The 23,592-nt window shown below is 38.3% G+C and overlaps 1 protein-coding gene across 1 annotated transcript in view; it reads left to right on the top strand.

Annotated features, from left to right (window-relative positions):
• The window catches only part of ADAM28 (ADAM metallopeptidase domain 28), a 44,235-nt gene that overhangs the window by 6,190 nt on the left and 14,453 nt on the right, over window positions 1–23,592 (top strand). The window contains exons 2-12 of the mRNA XM_074355539.1: window positions 275–378; window positions 4,130–4,206; window positions 6,057–6,135; window positions 7,238–7,314; window positions 8,950–9,145; window positions 11,032–11,103; window positions 12,004–12,075; window positions 16,747–16,916; window positions 19,435–19,519; window positions 20,918–21,048; window positions 22,345–22,522. Of these exons, the coding sequence (XP_074211640.1) occupies window positions 275–378; window positions 4,130–4,206; window positions 6,057–6,135; window positions 7,238–7,314; window positions 8,950–9,145; window positions 11,032–11,103; window positions 12,004–12,075; window positions 16,747–16,916; window positions 19,435–19,519; window positions 20,918–21,048; window positions 22,345–22,522 (1,241 nt within the window). The remainder of the gene's footprint in view (window positions 1–274; window positions 379–4,129; window positions 4,207–6,056; window positions 6,136–7,237; window positions 7,315–8,949; window positions 9,146–11,031; window positions 11,104–12,003; window positions 12,076–16,746; window positions 16,917–19,434; window positions 19,520–20,917; window positions 21,049–22,344; window positions 22,523–23,592) is intronic.

Here is a 23,592-nt window from a genome sequence, read left to right as displayed (position 1 = left end):
GCTGCACCAAACTATCTTTCTACCAGTAGTGTAGGAGGGTTCCCTTTTCTCCACACCCACTCCAGCATTTATCATTTGTGGGCTTTTTAATGATGACCAGAAATTGACATACTGTAAACTGACTATACTTCAATAAAAATAAATAACTCAGTTGAAGCCCCTGTGTGTGACATCATTCATCAGCAGTGCGATCAAGATGACCATTACTGAATAGCCTATGTTAGTTCTGCTTAGCCAAATCTTCTCTCTCTTTTTTTTTTTTTAATTTTCTCAGTAAATCCTATAAAAGAACTCCCTGGAGTGAAAAAGTATGAAGTGGTTTATCCCAGAAGACTTCATCCACTGGATAAAAGAGAGATCAAGGAGCCAGATAAACAGGTACAGTCAAATCTTTTGATTTAACAAAGAATTTTCAATATATACATATATACACACATATACACATATACATATATGTATGTATATGATATGCATATATAACAGTATTTAATATGTAGATATAGATACATATTTTTGTATATATACACACTCACATTTGTGTGTGTTTGGTTACCTTTATTAATCTTCACAATAACCCAACATTCTATTATAAGCTTTATTTTGAGTTAAGGTTCTGATAGTTGAAATAAACTGTCCAAGGCCCACAGAGAGTAAATTTTAGTGTTTTTATAGTAATCTATAATTTATTCTGTTACTTCCAAAGAAATCTGATACAACTTCTTTTATCTACCTAGCATCTAGACATACACACATACAAACAAAACTGTGAACACTAAAATGAAGTAAAACATAAAATATTGTGGCTGAATACATGCATATATGCATATTAAATTAGGATTAATTACTACAGTTTAACATAAAATTTACCTCTCTCTTTTCTAAAGAGACAACTATTAAAGTTTGTAGAATTCTTAGCACTTTATGAAACACACATTCTCAGTCAAGAGAGAAAAGGTAAAACACGGTGATTCATTCAACAGCAATTTTCTAATTACCTGCACCTGGAAGTCTTCTGCTGCAATCCAGGAAAATACAAATAAAAGAGACGTAAATGATAACTTTTTCATCTATCTCTTGTAAGATGAAATTCACTGGAAGCTCATATTCCCCAAATGGACAAATTTCTTCACAGATTATTTCTTCTAAAGCAAACCCATTTGTAACAGCAGAACCCATAGTAAACCCTGTTTCCCAAAATAACTGTCTCTCAACAAAATGTTTCCGCTAAATTTATATAGGACACACATGCATTGGATTCCCCATCAATATGGCTTTCTTCACATGCTTTCTGGCAGTCTCCTAAAATTGCCAGCTCCCTTTTTTCACTGAATATTTTGAGATTGAAGCTAAGTTCTTCAAAACTATCTTTGTGGTTTCTGCATTGAGACTGTTGGTCTTCCTTGGGCGAATAATTGATGAGCAATTGCTTGAAACATTTAGCATGTGTCGGAGGAGGGTTTCTGTATCTACACAGATCTCAGTCTGGATAAATCACTTCTCAAGGCAGTGAAGAGGAGGACTCTTGTCATTATTATACAACTGTGCCCTCTGCTGGACCAGAGAACTGAGACACCAGCATCACCTGTTAGGTGTCCCAAAAGCATGGCCCCATCTTTCTGACGTCATTACACCTGGCTGCATTACTTAAGATTTGAGCTGGAGTGAAGGAATCCTTTGGACCGTTTTCTGGGAGGGCACTGAAAGCCAAGGCAGAATCTTGAATGTTTTATTCATGATTGTATTCTTGATTGTATTTTATATACATAGCATAAGGAGACATGAATAAATATTTGTTGGATAAGTGAGCAAATGAATAAGTGAACAAAAGGACAAATGAGTGAGTGAGCATAACTAAAACACATCCCCTACCTACCTGCAAAGATGTATATTCAACAAATACTTAATCAAGGTCCCTGATGTTGAAACGTACATTCTAAAGGTGGTCACTATTCTTCCTAGGATTCAGCCTTTAGATCACACCCTTCTTTAGAGGTCAAAACCATCTTGCTGTTGGCCCGTGCCACAAAATGGAATATTTGGCAGCACAGCGCCTCCCCTATATTGGGAACAATTTCAAGCCTTAGTTGGATCCACCAGAGCCCCCTGAGGCCTTGGATTCCTGTGTGGACAACAGCAGTGCTGTTACGATCAGGAAACTCCCTGGGCTTCTCTAGGGTGTCCTTTGTGCGCTCACCAGCACCGTCTTGACTTTACAGATCTGCTTCCATCCCAGAACCATCCAGGCTGTGGCCTTCCCAGTCCACCCACTAAACCTCACACATGGTGTTTCTCCTGGAGGAAATTTTAATTTATACATCCCTGTGCCCAGCTAATCTTACTCAGGGGGCTCCAGATCATTTCCTTCTAGTGGAAGCTCTCTGAATCAAGGTGCCTATTTTCTTTCTTAACCCACTGTGTAGACCCTAGACAGAATACAGGTAAGACATTGTAGTAGCAGGCGTTGCTCTCCACCGTGAACTTCTACTTGAAAAGCACAGTTACAGTGTCACCTGGTGGCCCTTTTTCATAGAGACTCTGGTTTCTTTCCTCACTGTTTCCTTTCATTCATAACCTCTATGCCAGTGTCAGCTGAAACTTCCACTCCCAAAACAGTGATGTTTTTTCTGAAAAAACCTCCAAATAGTATTTTGTATGAAAATCCACTAAAATTCATTGCTGACAGGAAACAGATACCTGGAAGGTGCTTCTATATAGAAGGTCATATCTTGTCCCCTCTGAATATTTTCATTCTCTCTGGCCTTTCTTAAACCTGAACGATAAGTAGTTATATTGATTCCCCATGACTTTTGTTTTCAACCCTCAGGCTTTTTTCCAGGTCCTGTTATTCATGAAAATGAACTGAATTACAGCAGCCTCCCCTCAGCTCGACCCACAGTGTAGGATGTTTATAGTTTCGGATTTTTGACACCAGAGATGACTAATAACTTGTAATTTAAAGGAAATCTGGGCTAAAATAACTGACCTTGGAGACGGCAAATCCCTCTACAATATCCTGACCTGATGACTCTTAACTCTCAGTTGTCCCTCGATGAGCTCAGGTCCTGTTCCAGCCAGGAGAGGGAGGAGACAGGGAAGGCTTGGCCTTAGGTGAAATACGGCCAAGGAAACAGCAATCGGTCCGTAGTCAGTGGTGCTCAATCACGTGCGGTCCGCTATAGTTGATCCCTTTACTAATAACAATAACAATAACAATGTCCCAGTGAATTTGTCGATATTGCCATGTATTAACCGTTGTAACCATGGTTAATGAACCCTGTTTTATAGAACTAAGTCGGAATTCAGTACCTGACCACTCTTCTTTGAAATCCTCGTGTCTCCTCCTCTCTGTCTCCTCCTGTACATATAAATCTGAACTTATAATAGTTCTCCTTTTCCACATGAGTTACTTGAGGTGACATTTTTCTCTTTCTAAACACCTGAGACTATATTTTCTTCCTGAGGATCTCGTCCTGCCTTGGGGTACATATTCTTGTTATTTTGCCCATATTCTGACCTCCACTTAGCCTTGAGATCTCCAGATCAGAGATCATCAGAGAGAGGCTTGCAGGTCTTTGGGTCTGTATGCATACTATTCCTTCTTCTCAAATAACTAACCCCCACGCGCATCCCCACCTCCCACTTCACCCGGCTAATTCTCAGCTTACACGTTACTTCCTCAGGAAAACCTTTCCTGCCCTTAAGATGTCAGACATCCTACCCTGTTTCCATATTTACACCCCTTACCCTATAACATAACTCACTTTTATTGGCTGCCTTTCCACAAGATTATAAGCTTTCTGACAGTAGGTACCAATTTTTCCTGCTTTGAAGTCTGTTTCCAGAACCAAACAGTGTCTAGCGTATACCCAGCATTCAAATAGTATTTGTAGAATGTGTAGATGGATGGATGGGTAGATGGATTGGTATAAAGGTCTCAGATAATCTGTGTCTTCAGTTGGCAGGTGTTTTATTTGTTAAAGGACGCAGAAGCAGACATTTGGAATTATAGAGACTACTGTTCAAAGAAAAGCAGGCATTGCTTTCTAATGATTAAACAGATGGTTGCAGCCACAAGCATATTGGTGTGTGTGTTTTTAATTACCAGTAAATGTTTGTGCATTTTTTTCAGGACAAATTTGAAACGGAACTGAAGTATGAAATGACAGTTAATGGAAAAATTGCAGTGCTTTATTTGAAAAAAAACAAGTAAGTATCTTTACTTCTAGTGTTAGCCTCCCCAACAGCAAGTGCGCAGGTGGAAAGTGTTCTAATTCAGCCTGTTACTGTTTACGGCTCACGCACCTTGGCTAGTCCGCTTGTACTCTCGGCTGTCCCGAGGGGCTCAGCGAGTATGTGTTCCCACTGAAGTGGTAGAGACACACTGAGTAACAGAACAGTGTATTGTTAGTTCTGGTTGTAAAACACAATGCATGAGGTGCAAGCAGACATATAAATTTTATCAATTTTTATGAAATAGCACATAGATTTTTAAATCCTTCCCATGCATTGTTGCATATTTGTTATTCTAACACTGAAAGATTAGATATTAAAACAAATTGCAACTATTTTCACCAGAAAAAAAAATATGTAAGTTAAATAAACTCTAGGGTCAAAAAAACAAGTCAGTGGTCAAACCAGAACTGGGGGCTCCTGATTCCAGCACCAGTGCTCTTTCTACCCACCCATCCGCTAAGCCTCCGTGTTTCTTATGCATTACATTGTCATTCTCTTCACTGAATTCACCGAGAGTCAACATTCCTTTTCAAATTTCGCTGCCTCAGCTCTCACCCAGATCTTGATCATCCTATATCCAGACTGTTTCAAAAGTAGTTTTCCCTAATTCTGTGCTTTCAAACTTCTTTTCAATCCCTAAGTTGTTCAAGGACAGCAAGATTATTTTTCCCCTCAAGCAGACTGTCACCTTTTGCAAAAAGTCACAACTGACTAGAGTTTGGAAGCAGTGTAGTACAATGGAAGTGAAATCATACAGGCTTGGAATTCAGGCAGGCCTAGATATGATTCTTTGCCACTGGAACTGTTTAATTTCATCTGAAAAAAAAGGAGACTAATATTTATCTTGTAGGATTGTTGAAATGACTAAATGGTTTACGTAACATGTCTAACACAGTGGCCAGTATAGAGAAGACATTTTATCATACTAGTTTACTTCCTTTTCTCCTTGCCCTTCCTCTTTTAAAAAAGTATACTGTATATATGTATTTACATGGAATATAATGTGTATGTGCAACCTGTAATAATTTTACATAATAAAACTGAAAAAGGGAAAAAAAATAAATAAATCTGTTATAAAAAAACAACAACAAGGACCTACTGTATAGCACAGGGAACTATATTCAATATCTTGTAATAACCTATAATGGAAAAGAATCTGAAAAAGAATATACATGCATATATATATATATATATATATATATATATATATATATATATAAACTAAATCATTTTGCTGTACCCCTGAAACATTTGAAATCAACTATACTTCAATTAAAAAAAAACAAAAATTTAAAAAATTTTTCTGATAGTTCCAAATAAATAAATAAATATTCAGACTCCTGTTTGCTGGTGGGTAATTGAAAAACTTTTAAGAAGCACAGTGAAAATGCTGACAGAGCCCTAACTACCAAATGCAAGTCAATTTGCAATGCATTTCCCAGGCTGCAGTTGTCAACAAGCCGCTGGTAACTGACAAGGACTGAGTGAAAATGTAGTTACCCTAAGCTGGTGAGGAGCACTGTTCTTTTCAGTCATTTTTATCCACTTTGCCCTCAGTTCCATTTCTTCCCCAAATCTGTCCTCAGACAAGCATGCCAAGTTTGATGAGGCAGTAGACATTGTTCCACTACTCAGGCTTGTCCCTGCCCTCCCCCATCTGTCCAGTTTCAGCATCCCCTTCACGCTTGGATTTGTCTTGAGGGGCTAGGAGACTGAGCTCAGGAGGTAAAACTTTCCTCCACAGCCATTGAAAGCCCTCACTTTGATCACTGGACTTTGCAAATTAGCACAAGTAAACATGACTTTTCTTCTTTCCCCCTCAGGGATCTCCTTGCACCAGGCTACACGGAAACATATTATAACTCCACTGGAAAGGAGGTCACCACGAGCCCACAGATCATGGTAAAACAGAGTATCCTAGACTCATTGTTTATTGGGGTGTGACCCACACACCCAGAGGCAGTGTCATTGCCAGACAATTAGAGAAAGTGAAGTAGCCGAGCAATGATGTGTTCTTCAGAAGTAGTCATTTCTTACTAGATCCGCCAACATTTTCACAGTCTGATGAGAACACATTCCTTGGCAATATGGTGACCCTTTCCAGCCTTCAAGGACTCCGTCTTGGAGAGAGGGCAGAAGGAGCTTCTTATTTTCATTAGAAAAGTGAATACTTAAAGTCATCTGTTATTCTTACTCAATGCCAGTCACCATTCTAGATCGTGTAGTCTCTCAACCTCAGAACTATTTCCTCACTGGTAGAACTGTAGAATCTATGTTTTCCCTAAATCATTTTCACTCTTGACTCCTATTCAGAGAAGAAGACAGTATGAAGTGGTATGAGGGGTGTTTTATCAGCGTCATCTTTTCTGAGCTCCATTTTCTGTTGGAAGGCCTTCAAGCATTCTCTTCCATAGCAATGACACGTGGGCCAATACCTCATCTGTCCCAAGGTAGAAAGGCATATTTGACTGAAGTACATCCACATGAAAAAATGTTAAGAGGGAGCATTTTACTTCAAGTGGTGGTAGGGGTATTAGACTAATCCAGTTAGTCTGGTGGAACTCTTCGGATAAATCAAGAACTAACACAATCAGGATGATCCATTCATTGGAAAGAGCTCATACACGTTAGGAAAATTTAATGAGCAGTTAGCCAAGGGAAAGAATGCCTGTCTGGTGTTTCAGGGGCTCAGGTTTTAAACTTACATTTGTGAGTTGGTTTCTTCCAGACTGCATTCACCCCGTTACCCTTTTCCTGCAACAACAAAATTGACAACGTTTAGTATACGTCCACTAAGCATTTGGGGTTATTAACTAAATATTAAAGATTTTAACCACAAAACGCTTCTTAAAATTTTTTTACAGCTCTAAATTGACTGCTGTTTAGCATAAAATGATTTGAGAACATTAAAGATCTTGTTTTAAAATTTCAAATTCAAATTTAATAGCGAGTCTAAAATATAGGCACACTTTTCCCTTGTAAAACCCTTTTTCCTTTTCCTTAGGATGACTGTTACTACCAAGGACACCTCGTTAATGAAAACGTCTCTGATGCTAGCATTAGCACATGTAGGGGTCTAAGGTAAGCCTTCATGAAGGTTTGTGCATACCCGTGATGATGATGTGTGCGCGTGTGGGTGTGTGTTTTAATAACCGGAAGACTCTCAAGTATAATTAATTATATTAAAGTTAAGTATGAATCCTAAGTGCTCGAAAATTTTGAAATTTGAAGTTAACACAGCTTCTCTTCCTAGTAGTTTGTCAATTACACATCAGAATTGCTTGCAGAGTTGTTTTTGTTTGCTTGTTTTCAAAATATAGGTTTTCGAGTTCTAGTTTTACAGTCAGAATCTTTAGGGAGTGGGATCTCCTCTCTGTCTTCTCTCTCCACTCGAAACTGTCTCTCTAGCTTGTCCTTTCCATGCCCATGACATCCATTTCTTTCTGGGTGTTATGACTCCGCATGTATCTGTCTCCAGTAAGATAACGATTCTGATGCCCAGACTTGATTATCTCATCTCCTCTTCTGTATCTCCATGTCTCTTCATATCTGGATATCTTAAGGAATTCTCAATCTTAATATACTCCAAATCATACTAATGATATTCTCCCTAAGGTTGTATTTTTCCAGTGTTGCCTATCTCAGTGAACGGTATAGTCAATCAAGCACTCGCCTCATCTAGAAACCTAGGTTCCTTGATGACTTCTTGCCTCGCAAATACCCGTTTTCAATCCATTGGTAAATCCTATTGATTATGCGTTCTAAATATTCCTTGAGATTGTTCACTACATTCTCTCTCTCCTGCCACATCCTTGTCCAAACTGTCGTGACTGTTTATGCAGACCATTACAATAAATCACCTAACGAATCTCCCTACATCTACACTCTTGTCTTCTAATTCCATGTACACTTAGTCCAGACTCCCTGTTATATGTATTGTACTTTTTCTTGCTAGCAATTATCTACTGTAATTACAGATATTACATATATGTCATATATATAATTTATTAAATATATTAAATATATAAATATATATTTATTTATCTTCCTTATTGGAATATAAGCTCCATGAGAGGAGAGACCATGACTCTTTTCCTGTTGCCTTCTGCCATTGCTGCAATGACTAATGAATAATGGGTACTCCCTAAGTAATGGTTAAATGACTCTAGCTCAGGACTTCAGCAGAGAGAGTTGAGAAGAAATTGCTAATATTCATTGATCATGTGCTTTACATATTATCTCTTTCAGTCTTTACAACAGGTATTATTATTTCCATTTTATAGATGGGAGAACTAAAGCTATGTGAGTTTAAGTCATTTTCCCACAGTATCCCATCTAGTAAGTGATAGACCCAGAATTTTAACCCTTATTTATAAGTCTCTGAATTCTCTTTTATTGTCAGTGTACCTTTAGAGCAGACAAGGCAGGGGAATTGAAAAGACATTGGACTGAGAGTCAGGAAATTTCCATTCCAGTGCCAGTTCTGACAGATTAGCTAAATGACTGCAGTAGTCACTTCTCCTCAACAGGTCCAATTTCCTCATAGAGAAAATAAGTTTCAGTAATCTCCAAAGTTCTCTACAGTTTTAATATTGTACTATATTCTATTCCTGCAAGCTTGGAGTGCTTTGGTATTGGTAACTTTTTGGAGTCGATAAATTTTTAGTGCTCAAAATGGGAGTATTTTTAGGAAGCTTGGATTCCCGTGTTTTTCAGGGGTTACTTCAGTCAGGGAGATCAAAGGTACTTCATTGAACCTTTAAGCCCCGCAAATCACGACGAACAGGAACACGCACTCTTCAAGCATGATCCCAATGAAAAGAACACTGACAACCGCACCTGTGGGATGGATGACATGCTGTGGACACATGGAGTTGATTGGAATGGGGCCCCACCTGTCACCTTTCTGGTTGTATGCCTACTTGCATTTTTTAACTGCAATGCTCTGATGTATTCTGTCCTGTCTTCCCTGGGTTCCAGTCTTGGCAGCTACAATTGACTGAAACTTTGCAGTCATTGTTCAAGCTAGTAGACTACAGAGACATGAAAACCTTATTGCACATTGATGATTTATTTAATAAGTGTGTATGGATCAACTATTATTGACAACCGTGTGCAAGAGTTAAAAAGGTGCACAGATATAACATGGCCCTCTAGAAGCAGACAACTTTCATGATGCTACAACACACCACCCAGGTGTAAATCATTATTATTGCTTTGAGATAAAATATTCTGCTTCCTTCATGAATGAATTCATTCAACTAATCTTTGCAGTGAGCAAAGTGAATACAGGATTTGCCCACAGGAACATAGAATATTCTTTCATATCTGGAATTCAGCCTCCAGTCATAGAAGAAAATTGACTGTACCTTGTGTTTGAAACTGTAAAGTATATACAAAAATCTCTGTCATCACTGCCTTCATTTTCACACCTCTGCATTTAATCCCTAGAATAGCACTACTTATCATCTGATATACCCATGTTTGTTTATCTACTGTGAACATCTGAAGCACAGGGACCATGTCTGTTTCACCCCATCCCCCTAGTGCCCAGAGCACTGTTGGTGCACAGTAAGTGCTAATAAATATGTTGCTCCCATGGAAGGTGGGTGTATTTAGACAACACCCAGAAGTCTACTTTTAGTAATTGGTTCTTGTTAATGGAATCTTATTAAAAGCCAAACACTTCCAGAAATGCAAGATAATAAACTTTGATGCTTTATTATTTGATACAAATTATGTATCTGATACTTTTTAATGGGATAATCTGAAATAGGCTGGGACCTGGGACCCTTTGCTGCAGTGCTTACACCTTGAGCAACAGAATACAAAGAAACTATAAGGAACTAAAAATGACTGTGTGCATACCTGTTGGGGAAAATTATGAGCAATAAGATACAAAAAGACCAAAATTCAACTGCCACTTCTGAGGTGTTTGGGAACAGAGGCAGAGTACTGGGCATGATCCCTGCACATGGAACCTTGAAGTGGGTGGGCCAACCACCTAAGCCACCCATCTAGCCTGACCCATGGGTCCATCCCTACCCTTATCCTATTTAAGAGACCAGCTCGCCCCCTCCCCCTCTTGGGGAGCAAGCAAGGGAACCTGTTGCTCATTTTCACTCCCTCCTGCTGCAACATGAGTCCCAGTAAAGTCTTGCCTGAATTTCTCCTCTGGCCTCTTACCAATTTCTATTAATTAAAGAGTCCAAGACCACAGGTCAGTAACAAATACACTATGAAACATGTATTTTGGTTTTGTTTTATTTTGTGGAAAGAAAAAGACTGAAAATAGGAAAGCTTGGAATGTGGGAAAGAGATCCAGCTCTGAGAAGTAAAGAAACAGACTAGGTGTCATGGTTCTGGGCTGTGCATCATTGTTAAAGGAGGGGGTCTTCACTGGGATAGGAGTAAAAGGCAAGCAAAACAAAACAAAACCCTAGGAGGTTAACATGTCTGTTTCATGGCACAACAGTGGAGAAAGTCCACTCTTCAAAAGATCTGAAGACTTTGGCTTTATTTTTAGCACTCTTATTGATTATTTGCGTAATCCTTTAAACTCTTTGGTAAAATGAAGGGGCCAGACTAGACTCTCACTAGTGTCTCTTCTACCTCTGTCATCACTGAGTCTTGTCTATAGATGAGTCTAGCTGGTTATTTAGAGTCAAATGGTAGGGTTGTTTTCCATGATTCCCAGGTATCAACCAGCTCTTACAAGATTACATGTTTCAAATTAAAGAATGACTCTTGCAGAGAAAGATATTGTCTTAGTAATTTTCCTTTTTATGTTTATTACAGAAATCCAAAGACCGGAAGTCTCGGGAACATAAGAAGTATGTAGAATATTATTTGGTCTTGGATAATAGTGAGGTAATTATATCAAATAAATGTGTTTTTTAAAATGCTCTTCTACATAAATTTATTATGTGAGATATTAAATATATGGGTAAGGTTTTAAAAATCCTGAATATGAGCTATTTGTTTTTATAAATTATTTTGAAACCTAGGAAATTTGACATATAATTAGAATGACATGGTTTCACCTTTTAAGGAATGTACATGTAATGTGATATGCATAAACTGGTTTTTTTGCACTATAATGCTCCTTTCTTACTGTTTTAAGAGCTTCAAGCTTATTTTCCAATTAAATTCCTTTGTCACTTTGTCTTCTGTTAAGTAGTTAAATCATTGATAAATTAAAGTTTATGCTCCTCAGGGAGTAGTAAATAAAAAAGAGTAATGAATAAAATCTTCCAAAAAAGGCAATTTGGGGGTAAAATTCATTGTTAATCTTCTTTTATGAGAATGCATTTTTATATATCGATTGTTCTGAACCTGAGATCCACACGAGTGATCTCAAAAGGAAAAATTTTGTGTTATTATGAGTAAGTTAGTTCAGACCCTAAAGCTTTGGCTCTCTTATTATACTAAACTCATTTACTGTTTGTACTTTTTTTACGTGAATAAACTTCCTCACGCTAATTCTGCCTAGCTTAGGAAACCACGGTATTGAAAATACATCCGGAACAACTCCTTAGAGCTTTACATTGGGCTGGTCCTTCAGGGGACGAAACATCATCTCTTCTCCCAAAGTGCTTTAATTTAGCTAGAGAGACACGGAAGTACTTTGTTTCTAATGCTTAAATGCTAACTTTTATAACTGACCATTAATTATAGTAACAAGTAAAATAAAGTGAAACTGTTTTTTTTTAAACTTCCAATTATATTCATTTCTCTCAATGTCTGTATTTTGTCTTGGCTGTTTTTTAGTTTAAAAGATACAATGAAGACCCAGAGAAAATAAGAAAGAGGGTGCTTGAAATGGTCAATTACATCAACATGGTATGATATATTTTATTAAGTGTAATTTTAACAGTTTTCTAGGCTGTGTCATTGGGTGTTTCTGCAGATGCTCATGAAGCCAGGAAGAAAAGCCCTTACTCCTTAGGCTAACACTGCTGACTGGCTCTTGAAGGGTGACCACGACTTTGGTGACTTAATTAAATATTAATATTACATGAAAAAGATGTTTCTCACCTACTTGCCATACTATTCTCAGGTCCATGAAGGTATAGAAGGGGGTTTTGTTTCGGTGGTTTTTGTTTTCCTACAGCCCAGTAAGAAAATGCTGACAAACAAATCTCCATAGAAAACCAATCTAAGGAAGAAAACAGAAAAGACAACCAAACAACAAACAAAATAAGCCAAGCTCTGGTACAGTCAATCCCATTATCTCATTTAATCCTTGGACAACCCTACCATATTATTAAACTTAATTTCTAGCTAAAGGATTATCTTCTGAGAAGCAAAGTAACTTCCCTAAAATCAGAAAGTTAGGAAATTATAGCAGTAAGATTTGAACTTGGAATGGTTAGATTTTAAAGCCCATTTCCACTGTATAATTGTTGATTCTGTCCTTTAAACATGATTTTATCATCTAATATCCAAAAACTTTTAAAAAGTGATTTTTTTTATCCCTTCTGTTGAAATCTTTTTAGTTTCTGAAAGCTGAATGTATAGTTAGCCTACTTAGTTGAAATAGCTGAGTCACTCGTGGTCCTGCAAATCATCTAAGGATAGAAAGAAAATGAAGGTGGATTTAATGACCAAGGTCATAGCTCATCTCACCACAAAAATTATGCTGCTTCCTCTTAAGGAGCCACAAGAACACCTACTTTGTGCCAGGTACTAGATTACAGAACTAAAATAGGGAACAAAACAAAACTGACAAATATCCCATTTTTCAAGGAGTTATTCTTTCCTCCTGGGAGGGAGTTAACATTCTTGTTCAAGGAGGCAAACAAACAGGTCAGCGAGTATGTAAGATGATGATAAGTGCTATAAAGAAAAATAAAGCAGGATTAAAAGAGAGACGAGAGACTGAGATATTTCGGGTGCTTAGATAGGGAACACCAAGTAGGGAGATTGTGTCATAATTCAGGGCAGGAGATGATGGCAGCTTGAGATAAAGCAGTGTTGGGGAACCTATTGAGAAGAGCTGAACTCTGGATAGAGTCGACAGGGTTTATGAGGTGGGTGGGAGATAAGACATGTAAGAAAAAGAGAGGAGTCAAGTGACAACTTCAAGAATAGGGAACAATAGTAGGGGATAATGGAAATCTGTCAGAGGAAAGCTTAGGATTTCCATTTGGGACACATCAACTTTGACCTGTCTCTCTGTATAAAGATTTCTAGGTGGAAATGCTGGATATACAAGATTGGAGTTCAGAGTAAGGTCTGGGTGGTGATAGAAATCTGTATCTTCAGTACATATAGATGGCATAAGATGCCGGTCAACAAACTGGCACCTGTGAACCTACTTTTGCCTGTCCCATTTTTATAAAATAAAGCTTTATTTAAACACAGTCATTCCCATTTGTTTACATTGTCTATGGCTGCTTTCCTGCTACAATGCCAGAGGTGGTGAGTAATTGCAACCAAGGCCACATGGCTTCAAAGCCTAGAATATTTTGTATCTGCACCTTTACAGAAAAAGGTTGCCAACCCTGGTGTAAGACCATCCAAGGGAGTCGGTGTAGATAAGTTGAAAAAAGACACAAAGATAAACCCTTGAATAACTTCTTTGAGAAAAGGTAAGAGTGGAGACGAGATCAAGAGGAGACAGTGAGGTTGAAAGAAAACTAGGAGAGATGCTGTTTCAGAAGCTGCTTGAAACAAAAATCTATCAAAGGAAGAAATGATCAATGATGCTAGATGCTTCTGAGTTTTGCAGCAAAGTGTGTTACAGCTCAGTTGTGACAGCAGCCTGGATCCGGGCGAGAGACCAAGCAGCACTTGGAGGGTTGGAGAACTCAGGTTTATTACGCCAGCGGGTCCAGAGGAGTTAACACTCCAAGCTCTGGACCCCGTCTGTTGGTTTACACAGGCTTTTATAGGCTGCCAGTCTAGACTTTGCAACATTTTGTAACATCATATGCAAATAAGGTATAACAAAAGTGACTAATTAGGAACAAGCTTTGTAGAAATGGACCAATCAGGAGTGAGGGAAATGGACCAATCAGGAGTGGTAGAAATGGGCCAATCAGGAGTTAGCTCAGGGAACCAACAGAATCTTAGGGGTAAGTTCCACTTTCCTAGAAGTAAGCCATTTCAGAGGAAAAAAGCGAGATAATGCCCCTGGGCCAGGGAACCGGATGGTGCTAGCAGGAGAGTAATGGCCCTGCCTGGAGGTCCTGCTGGTCTTTTTTTATGGGGCTTCCCACCTCATGAGGACCAGGAATTGGCCGTTGGATTTAATAATATGGAGGTTCTATTATAGGGGCAGGGGATTAAGAGATACAAACTATTATGTATAAAATAAGCCACAAGGATATACTGTACAGCACAGGGAATATAGCCGATATTCTATAATAACTATAAATGGAGTGTAACCTTTAAAAACTGAATCATTGTATATATACTTGTACACCTGCAACTTATATAATATTGTATATATCAACTATACTTCAATACAAATTTTTTTTTTAAAATAGAAGTTATTGATCACCTGAATGAAGCAAGTTTCTGTGACATGGAACAGTAAATAGGGAGTCCAGTAATGAGAGAAGTAGAATTGGAGACAGCAAACACAGAAATTTTTTCCCTCCAAAAGTTTTGCTATACATGGGAGCCAAGATACGGGGCTTAAGTCAGAGGAAGAAGGACATAAAGAGAAATTCTCCCCCTGCCAAGATGAGTCAACCTTTTCGTGCTAACCACACAGAAGGCTAAACCTGATGATGCAAGGAAGATAGAAAGCCTTGCTGGAGTAATCTCTTTGATCTGGGAGAAATAGCAGGTCCCGTGCATGAGGGGAGAAGTTGGCCCTGGGCTCACAGACCGTTCATTCATATAGGAAAGAAGGGGGAACCCAGGTTGTTTGAACAGGTGTTGGGCCGGTGGGTAGACGGGGTGGGAGCTTGTGGACGTTCTCTTCCGGCTGAGTCTATAACCTTCAGTGAACTTGGAAGCAGGGGCCATCTTCTTAAAGTGAGGGTTTCCAAGAAAGTGTCAGAATTTTTGAGAAAGAGGAGGAAGTATGAAAAAAATGTGCAGGAGGCTGTGAGAGTGAATGGATTTTGGAAATGGGGCGGGTTTGCTGGAGGATGGTAAGGACCACTTGAGGTTAGCAGTCGTGGCTTCTAAGAGAAAGCAGCCAGCATCGTGTGTTTCCCGTGTCTGTGTCTGGGGCTTGGGGGAGGAGAGACAGAAGGCAGAGGTGGTTTTAACCAGGACTGGAGTTTTGTCAGGTGAGTAAAATGAAGCAACAAAGGAGTGAGGAAGTTGAGAGGAAAAAAACAAGGAGAGGTTTTGAACCTGGTTAGATTTTTACTTCTCTTTTGATGATAATTGCATTCCTCAATGCTTTTATTGTTTCCCAAACTACTGGGGGAAAAAAATCTCTCCTCAGGTTTCTCAGCAGGGAGTTGCCCCATGAGAAAGCCTGTAACTGTGCAGTTTTCCCCCCAGCTTCACTGGGATATAATTGGCTTATTACACTGTATAAATGTGAGGGTTCAGTGTGTTGATTTGATGCACATACATTGCAAAATGATTACGTTAGCTAACCTGACGGGTTGGCTAGCACCTCCATCACGACACATGATTACCATTTCTTTTTTGTGGTGAAAACATTAAAGATCTACTCTCTCAGCAATTTTCAAGCATATAATACAATGTAATTAACTATAATCACCATGCTGTACATTAGATACCCAGAACTTCAGCATCTTGTAACTGGAAGTTTGTGCTCTTCGACCAGCACCATGCAGTTTTATAAACTACTGTAAAACTATAAGTTTTTATCTTTAGAGTAAATGCATTGTCTCATAAGCTTAATTCGTTGTGTCTAAAGGCTATTCTATATGCATTGTAGATTATTTGGTTCAGTCCAGTCTTAGAGGACCACTGCCTTTATTGTAACTCACATATGCAGGACTTTTTCACAAAGCGTGTTCCTTTTCTAGTGCCCAAACCAGCACAGAGTCAAGCTTGCTAATTCTGAAATAGTATGACTCTGAGAAAGTTACAAGCATTTGAAGAAACATACGTACAATATTTCTGGAGGTTGCAAGAAGGAGAAGTTTGTTTTTTTATTTTTTTATTTTTTTATTTTTATTTTTATTTTTTTGGTGGGGAGAGGTAATTAGGTTTATTTTAATTTTGGAGGAGGTACTGGGGATTGAACCCAGGACCTTGTATATACTAAGCATGCGCTCCACCACTTGAGCTATACTCTCCCCCCAGAAGTTCATTTTAATAGGACTTTTGTTCAAAAAAAAAAAAAAAAGGGAGTTTATAGGCCTGAAGTATCTAAGAATGTCTGCCTTCTCTGCAAGTGGGGATGCTAACGTCTGCCAGAAAAGATGGTAACTCCCATTCCACAAGTACTTTTGGAAAGGTTTTCACAGTGCCGTTGTAAAGAAGTTTGAAAAATCTAAAGTACCTTGAAAACATTAAAAAATAATAGCTCCATTATGAGTTGTTGCTTTGCCATTTATTCTCTTTCAACAGCTTTATAAAAAGCTCAATACTCACGTGACCTTAATTGGGATGGAAATCTGGAATGATGGGGATAAGATACCGGTAACCCCAAATGTAAGCTTGACCTTGGACTATTTTTCTAACTGGAGGGGTTCCGTCCTCCTAAAAAGGCAGCGTCACGATGTTGCTCAGCTAATCACGTATGTATCGATTTTCCCCTTTGCACATTCTGTGATATTTAGCACAGACATTTTTCAAAGCAAGTGCTATCTCAGGCTATAGGGTAAGAGGAAGTTGTTTACACACACAGCATTAAAATTTTAGAAAGTATTCATTTGGATGTTGCGTTGACCATACTCTTACTCTGTTCCCAGTATTTGGGTTTTTTTCTCTCTCTTTTATGGAGAAGCTAATAATTTAGCAATGATTCATAAGAAGCTTGTTTGTTTTGACTGAATCTAACACTGAGGAAAGACAGGTTTACATAATGGCAAAAGAGATTTAGATTCATTGTTTTAAGAGAACTGGTTCACCTTACCCACCAGTCAGGACAAATTTCTAGGATAGAAGGAAAATTGAACATTATATCCTAATCCCATACTTCTACCATCCTGCTGAAATGGCTGATTAGTGACTAATTTTAAAAAAAAACCATAGGAAATCAATTTAACAGCTATAAATTACACAAGACTGCTGAGTACAGGCCTTGAAAAAATTCTGCTGGATAGTTTGCAGCTGGACTTACGTTGCAGCAAAGAATGACTTAAAATCACTTGAGTTTCACTTCCTGAAAAAATAGTGGATGTCATGGGAAATAAGTGGACTGGGTCCTGGCCGAATTAATTAATATTCTGTGCTGGTTATCTATTACTGCGTAACACATCAGCCTACAACCTCCTGACGTAAAGTAAGTCTTCTTCATTTATATGTCTAGTGCCTTGCCTGGTGCTGGCTGGTCATCTCTTTGTACATACAGCTTTTCATGTGGCTCACTTGGACTTCCTTCAACATGGAAGTCTCAGGTTTCTGGACATCTTGCAAGGAGCTGGCTTTCTCCAAAAGAAGCATTCTAAGAGGCTCAGGACAAAGCTTCAAGTCTTTTTATGACTCAGTCTTAGAAATCACACATGTCACTTTTGGCGTATTCTGTTGAAGAGAAAGTCATAGATAGACCTGTCCAGTTTTAGGGAAGGTAGTACACAGGCGAGGAAGCCGGCAAGGCTGGCTCATGGGGTTTCCCTTGAAGGGCAGGTGCCACAGTTCTTTAATGTGAAAAGATGAGTTACGGACTCAAGGGCCCACCATGGGACAGAGCTCAGTTTTTGGAGAGATTTGGTGATTTTCCAGGATCTCACAGATAGTAAGTAGTAAGGGAATTCAACTCTTACCAGACTCGTTCCAGGACCAAGCTCAAATTGTAGGAGAATGTCATATTGTCAAGTAATAGGGTAGAGAGATACAAATCATAGCCAAGTTGATAGATGTATAGATAAAAAATGGTCATACAACATCAAAAGTAGATTTCTTGAATGGACCAGAATATGATAGGAGGAAATAATTGCCCTTTCACATGTAAATTGAAAGCCTTACTATTTACCCAACAAATTAACAAAATATACCTATACCTAGGCATAACCAGGTATGAACCTTTGAGTCCAAATATAGTTGACTCCATAATAGGGGAAGATTTTATTTTTTATAAAAGAGCTGATAGTAAATTAAATCCACAAAAATGCAGACTTAAATATAAGTAGTTTTACAATGTAATTTTAAAAGAGAATGTAAATGCCTTAGATCTTTAAAGCACCATGTATGATACAAAGTATCATTTCAAAATAACAGATATTGAAAACTCCATAGGGAATGGAAAGTGAGAGGAGATTCTCTAGCTTCCACATGTGTGATGGAAAAATGAATCCCCTCCATTCTTGATGTTGATAAGTGGGAAAATACAGGTTCAACTTTTTATGTGAATGCATCTCCTAAGGGAATTTTTTGAATGATGTATGCCTTGTGAATTTCTAGAGAGAAACCAGGACCAGGGTCTTGAACAGATGGCAAAGTCATAATAACAAGAGACACGTGGAGTCATTACCAGTTGAAAGAAAAACAGAATGAAACAAAATCAAAAAAAGAGATTAAAATGACTAAAGGCCAAACATACCATCTATGTCAATAAATTACAAGTGGCTCAAATCCCTCTTCAACAGGATGAATATTTCAATTGCGTAAACGCTTCAAACACAAAGGCGCCCAAACTCCAAACTCCAAATCCAGCTACAGCTAAAACAGTGCTAAAAGGAAACAAATGAAAACATACAAAAATATGTGAGGGAAGTAATTAAACCAAAGAATATATGATAATACTAATATTAAAAGAAAAAAAATACATATATAAAGCAAAACATCTATTAGAACAAATAAAAATCCCTCTTTATTTCCCAACAAGGGATGAATTCCACAATGAAAAATACAGTAATAATGAATGAGAGATATAAACTATTAAAAGTGATTACATCCAGAGGCTTGGATTTGGGTGGTATGACAACTATCGTACATATAAAAAAAAAGCCTCATGCAAACTCAAAAACTGAGGGAAATACTTAAGAGTGATGATTCACAAGGTGAGTTTCTCTACTAATCAGGGTTCTGGAGGAATTGTCTACAGAAAGTGTACTTAGAATCATATGTTGTATCCATTTCTTTCTTTTTTTCCAGGGCAACAGGATTTTCTGGAACGACTGTGGGCCTTGCTTTCATGTCTACAATGTGCTCTCCTTATCATTCTGTCGGCATCATTCAGGTTTGTTTAAACTGTTGGTTCTGCAGTTCAAGTCTGTCAAACGCTGTTTTGCTGAATCTGTTGAGAAGATCATGGAGTTTTCCTCCTTCCTGCTAGACAGTGTCTACCTGGCTTTTACTTTTTATCTAATTCGACAATTTCTGTCTTTTATTTGGTATATTTAAATAATTTATATGTAATGTAATTATTGGGTTTTTTTGGACTAAAATCTTTCCTCTTGCTAAGTATGTCCTATGCCATTTATTCTATTTTTTTCTTCCTTCATTAGCATTGAGTAATTTTAAAAATAATTTATCTCTATTATTTGCTTTTTATTGATGTTTAATTTTAATGGTGCCCTGGGGTTTATTATACATCTCTGCTTGTCTGTTTTGCCTTGAAATAGTATTAAGCTGCTTCACGTGTAATGTAAGGACGTTACAAGGGCACATCTCTCATTACTCCCTTCCATCCTTTGTGCTGTTTTTATCAGATGTTTAACTTCATATACGCTATAAATATAAACTGCATTGTTATTAATTTTTCTTTAGAAGTCATCTTTCAATGCAATTTAAGATGAGAAAAAAATAGTTTTACGTTTGTCTAATCTTTCCTGTTGCTTACTTTGTCTGCATTCCTAACATTCTTCATTTCTTTGCAGAGATAAAAGTTTCTATCTGGCATAATTTTTCTTTCTTCCTGAAGAATTTTTGTTTAATATTTCTTGTAATACAGGTCTGTTGTCAGTGACTTCTTTCCATTTTTTATCAGAAGATGACTATTTCTGTCTTGTCTTATGTTTAAGTCTTGCCATTTTGAGTTTATTTTTGTGTATGTGTTGAGGGAGTGTTCTAACTTCATTGATTTACATGCAGCTGTCCGGTTTTCCCAACACCATTTGCTAAAGAGACTGTCTTTTTTCCATTGTATGTTCTTGCCTCCTTGACTTCAGACAATACTACAGAGCTACAGTAATCAAAACAGCATGATAGTGATACAAAAACAGACATATGGATCAATGGAACAGAATAGAGAGTCCGGAAATAAACCCACAAACTTTATGCAGTTAATCTTTGACAAAAGAGGCATTACACACAATGGAGTATCACTCATATGTGGAATCTTAAAAAAAAAAAAACTTATTTACAAAACAGAAACAGACTCACAGACATAGAAAACAAACTTATGGTTACCAGGGGGAAAGGGGGTAGAAAGGGATAAATTGAACTCTCAATTTATGAAAATGAATATATGTATATTCATGTATGACTGAAGCATTGTGTTGTATGCCGGAAACTGACACAACATTGTAAACTGACTGTACTTCAATAAAAATATATTTAAAAAGTACTTGATTACAGCCCAAGTGATAATTCAGTTTGCAAACCAGAGGCTCTGTCTCCCTGTTCTCTTCCTCAGGACCATAGTGACAACGTGCTTAGAGTGGCAGGGACCATGGCCCATGAAATGGGTCATAACTTTGGCATGTTTCATAACTCCAAGTTGTGTAAGTGCCCGTCTACAAACTGTGTGATGGACAGAGCCCTAAGGTGAGCGTTTCTGGGAAGATGCTGTTTATCCCCACTCTGGGTTCACTCAGGGCAATGCTCCTCTTTTATGTTTTCTTCAGCCAACAGGTTCACACTTTCAAATTACTCAATAGCACATCGTCACGGATGTGTATCTATACAAAGCTACCTTGTATCTCATCTCTCTGTAATGTTTTTCATCAACTGAGACCTCGTTTAAACATACTGTCTCTGCTACTGGGGAGACATGCCATTGTATCCTCATCTTGTCTCCCCGAGACCTAGTGTCAGAAAATCATTAGCATCTATTAAATTTTCAGGGAATTCAGCTTGGGTGGTGGTTGGGGCAAAGTTCTAGGAGAAAAATCTGATTAAAGAAGAATGTTCTCACAGGAAGATGAAGAATCTTTGAAAAGGGATTACACATTCCTGCCTTGCCTTAGGCGAAATTGCCCTGGAATTTTATATTTAAAAACCCCACAATCCCTTTTATATGTTGACTTCTCTTTCGTAGTTCCCTCTCCCAGCTGACTCAAGCTCGGGTTAGTCTCCCAAGCCCTTCCACAGAGGAGGATACGGCTGCATGCCAGTTACGCATCTTCTGTCATCCCTCCCAGATATCATTGTGTTTTCAAATCTCATCTTTATTTGGAACCGAGAGTCTGTCAATACAAATCCCTCTGAGGGAAAGTGAATTCTTACACGTGTAGATAAATATGATTTTTACTGCCTTTAGGACTGCACCACCAAAATGACCTAGGCTGAATAGGATTACCTAGATAAATTAGAAGGATTTTTATTTTATTTTGCACATTATATTGCATGTAAATACATATATACAGTATATTGCACTTCTTTTAGCTTGCATATATGTACTAATTATTGTTTCTAAGAACAGATTAGATCTTTAGCTTTTTAAACTTACATAGTTATCAAAGGAAAGCCAACTACAAAATAATAATCAACAGAATGTGGTAATCCAAAGGACAGTCATTCAAGAAATCAGTCATCTTAGTTATAAATAATAAGTAGCTCATTTGTGTCCTTGTTATTATTGTTATGTTTTTATTTTATTAAACCTAGATGTGCTATTTTGAGATATGACCATACTTGCTCATTAAGCCAGAAGTGTTTATATCCACCCAGGGGGGCTAATTCAGGCATGAAAAAGGAACTCATGATTTAGCAGTTGATGAGTAGATTTAATTGGATCCTTTGGGTCAGGTTTTGAGTGTATCACACCTAGTGTCTGGTATTTCTCCCTACCTGCATCCCCAGCGTGATGGTAGTCTGTTTTTTCTTTCCTTATCCTCACAGCTTCTACATCCCTTCGGACTTCAGCTCCTGCAGCCGAGCCAGCTATGAAAAGTTCTTTGAAGATAAATTATCAAATTGCCTCTTTAATGCTCCGTTGCCTAGGAATATCATATCTCTCCCGGTTTGTGGGAACCAGCTGTTAGAGACGGGAGAAGAATGTGACTGTGGGACTCCCGAGGTACCACCGAGTTCTTTCTAAAATGATCTAGTTTGAGGGGAGGGTAAAGGTCAATGGAAGAGCATACATGAGATCCTGGGTTCAATCCTCAGTACCTCTATTAAAATAAAGAGGGTGAGAAACCTAATTACCTCCTCACTGCCGAATTTTTTAAATTAAAAAAATGATCTAGTTTGTTTTTCAATTACTAAGAGATAAACTATCAAAGGATGTGGGATTCACTAAAAAACTGCCTGCTTCTTTAAAATTGTGTAGGTGTTTGTAGACCCACGTCAAGCCAGCCTTTCTGACAAAAACCTCTGCATTGCTTAAGGCCTTCCTGATTTCTGTCTCAGGGTTCCTTCTCCATCGCCTGTTTTTTAAGTTCCACTCATTCGCTTGGGCTTCGTGTCCTCATCCCTCCTTTTCTAGCAGGAATACTTCATGTTTCTCACGTGCCTAAGACTCACAGAGCAGTCAGGCCCAGCACGGTGATAGCTTAGAGAGCATAAATGGCTTGCCCAGGGTCACCGAGCTGGTAAATGGAGGAGCCAAGACCTGGGTTCAGGGTGTGTGTTTCAGTAATCCTAGAGCCACCCCGCCCTGGGATTGGTCCTCTCTTACTGCTTTGGGCCTCAGGAGTTGTTTCCATTAGAAGTGCCTGGCTTGATCTCACCCTCCTGACGGGGCAACCAGGGTTCTGCATGGGACCTTTGCCCCCATGTTATTAACATCTAATGTGAATAACACACCAAGCCCTCAGGGGATCGCCTTTTCAGTAACTTCAAAAAAGGATTATGCATTTATTCCTTCTATGAGAAAAAGGAGTCTTTCCTAGATGATGGCTTTGTTTGAAATAAGGGCAAGAGTTTTAACCCTGGGTATGTGTAATTCTAAATACATCGCTCCTCTTGGGGAATCTCGCAGCTACAGGGAGAAGTTTCTGAAGTAGGCATTTCCCTGGTGCCTCGTGCAGGCACCCCATTTCTCGGAAACAAGGCAGGGAGAACCAGACGAAGTATACTGATTCACAGAGAGTTTGAATTAAATGTCAAACTTGAACAAAAAACTATATTTTTAGATTTTCATTA

This window comes from Camelus bactrianus, chromosome 31, assembly GCF_048773025.1.
Source record: "Camelus bactrianus isolate YW-2024 breed Bactrian camel chromosome 31, ASM4877302v1, whole genome shotgun sequence".
NCBI lineage: Eukaryota > Metazoa > Chordata > Mammalia > Artiodactyla > Camelidae > Camelus > Camelus bactrianus.
The sequence above is the reverse complement of the archived record's forward strand: the minus strand, read 5'-3'. Positions and strand labels throughout refer to the sequence as shown.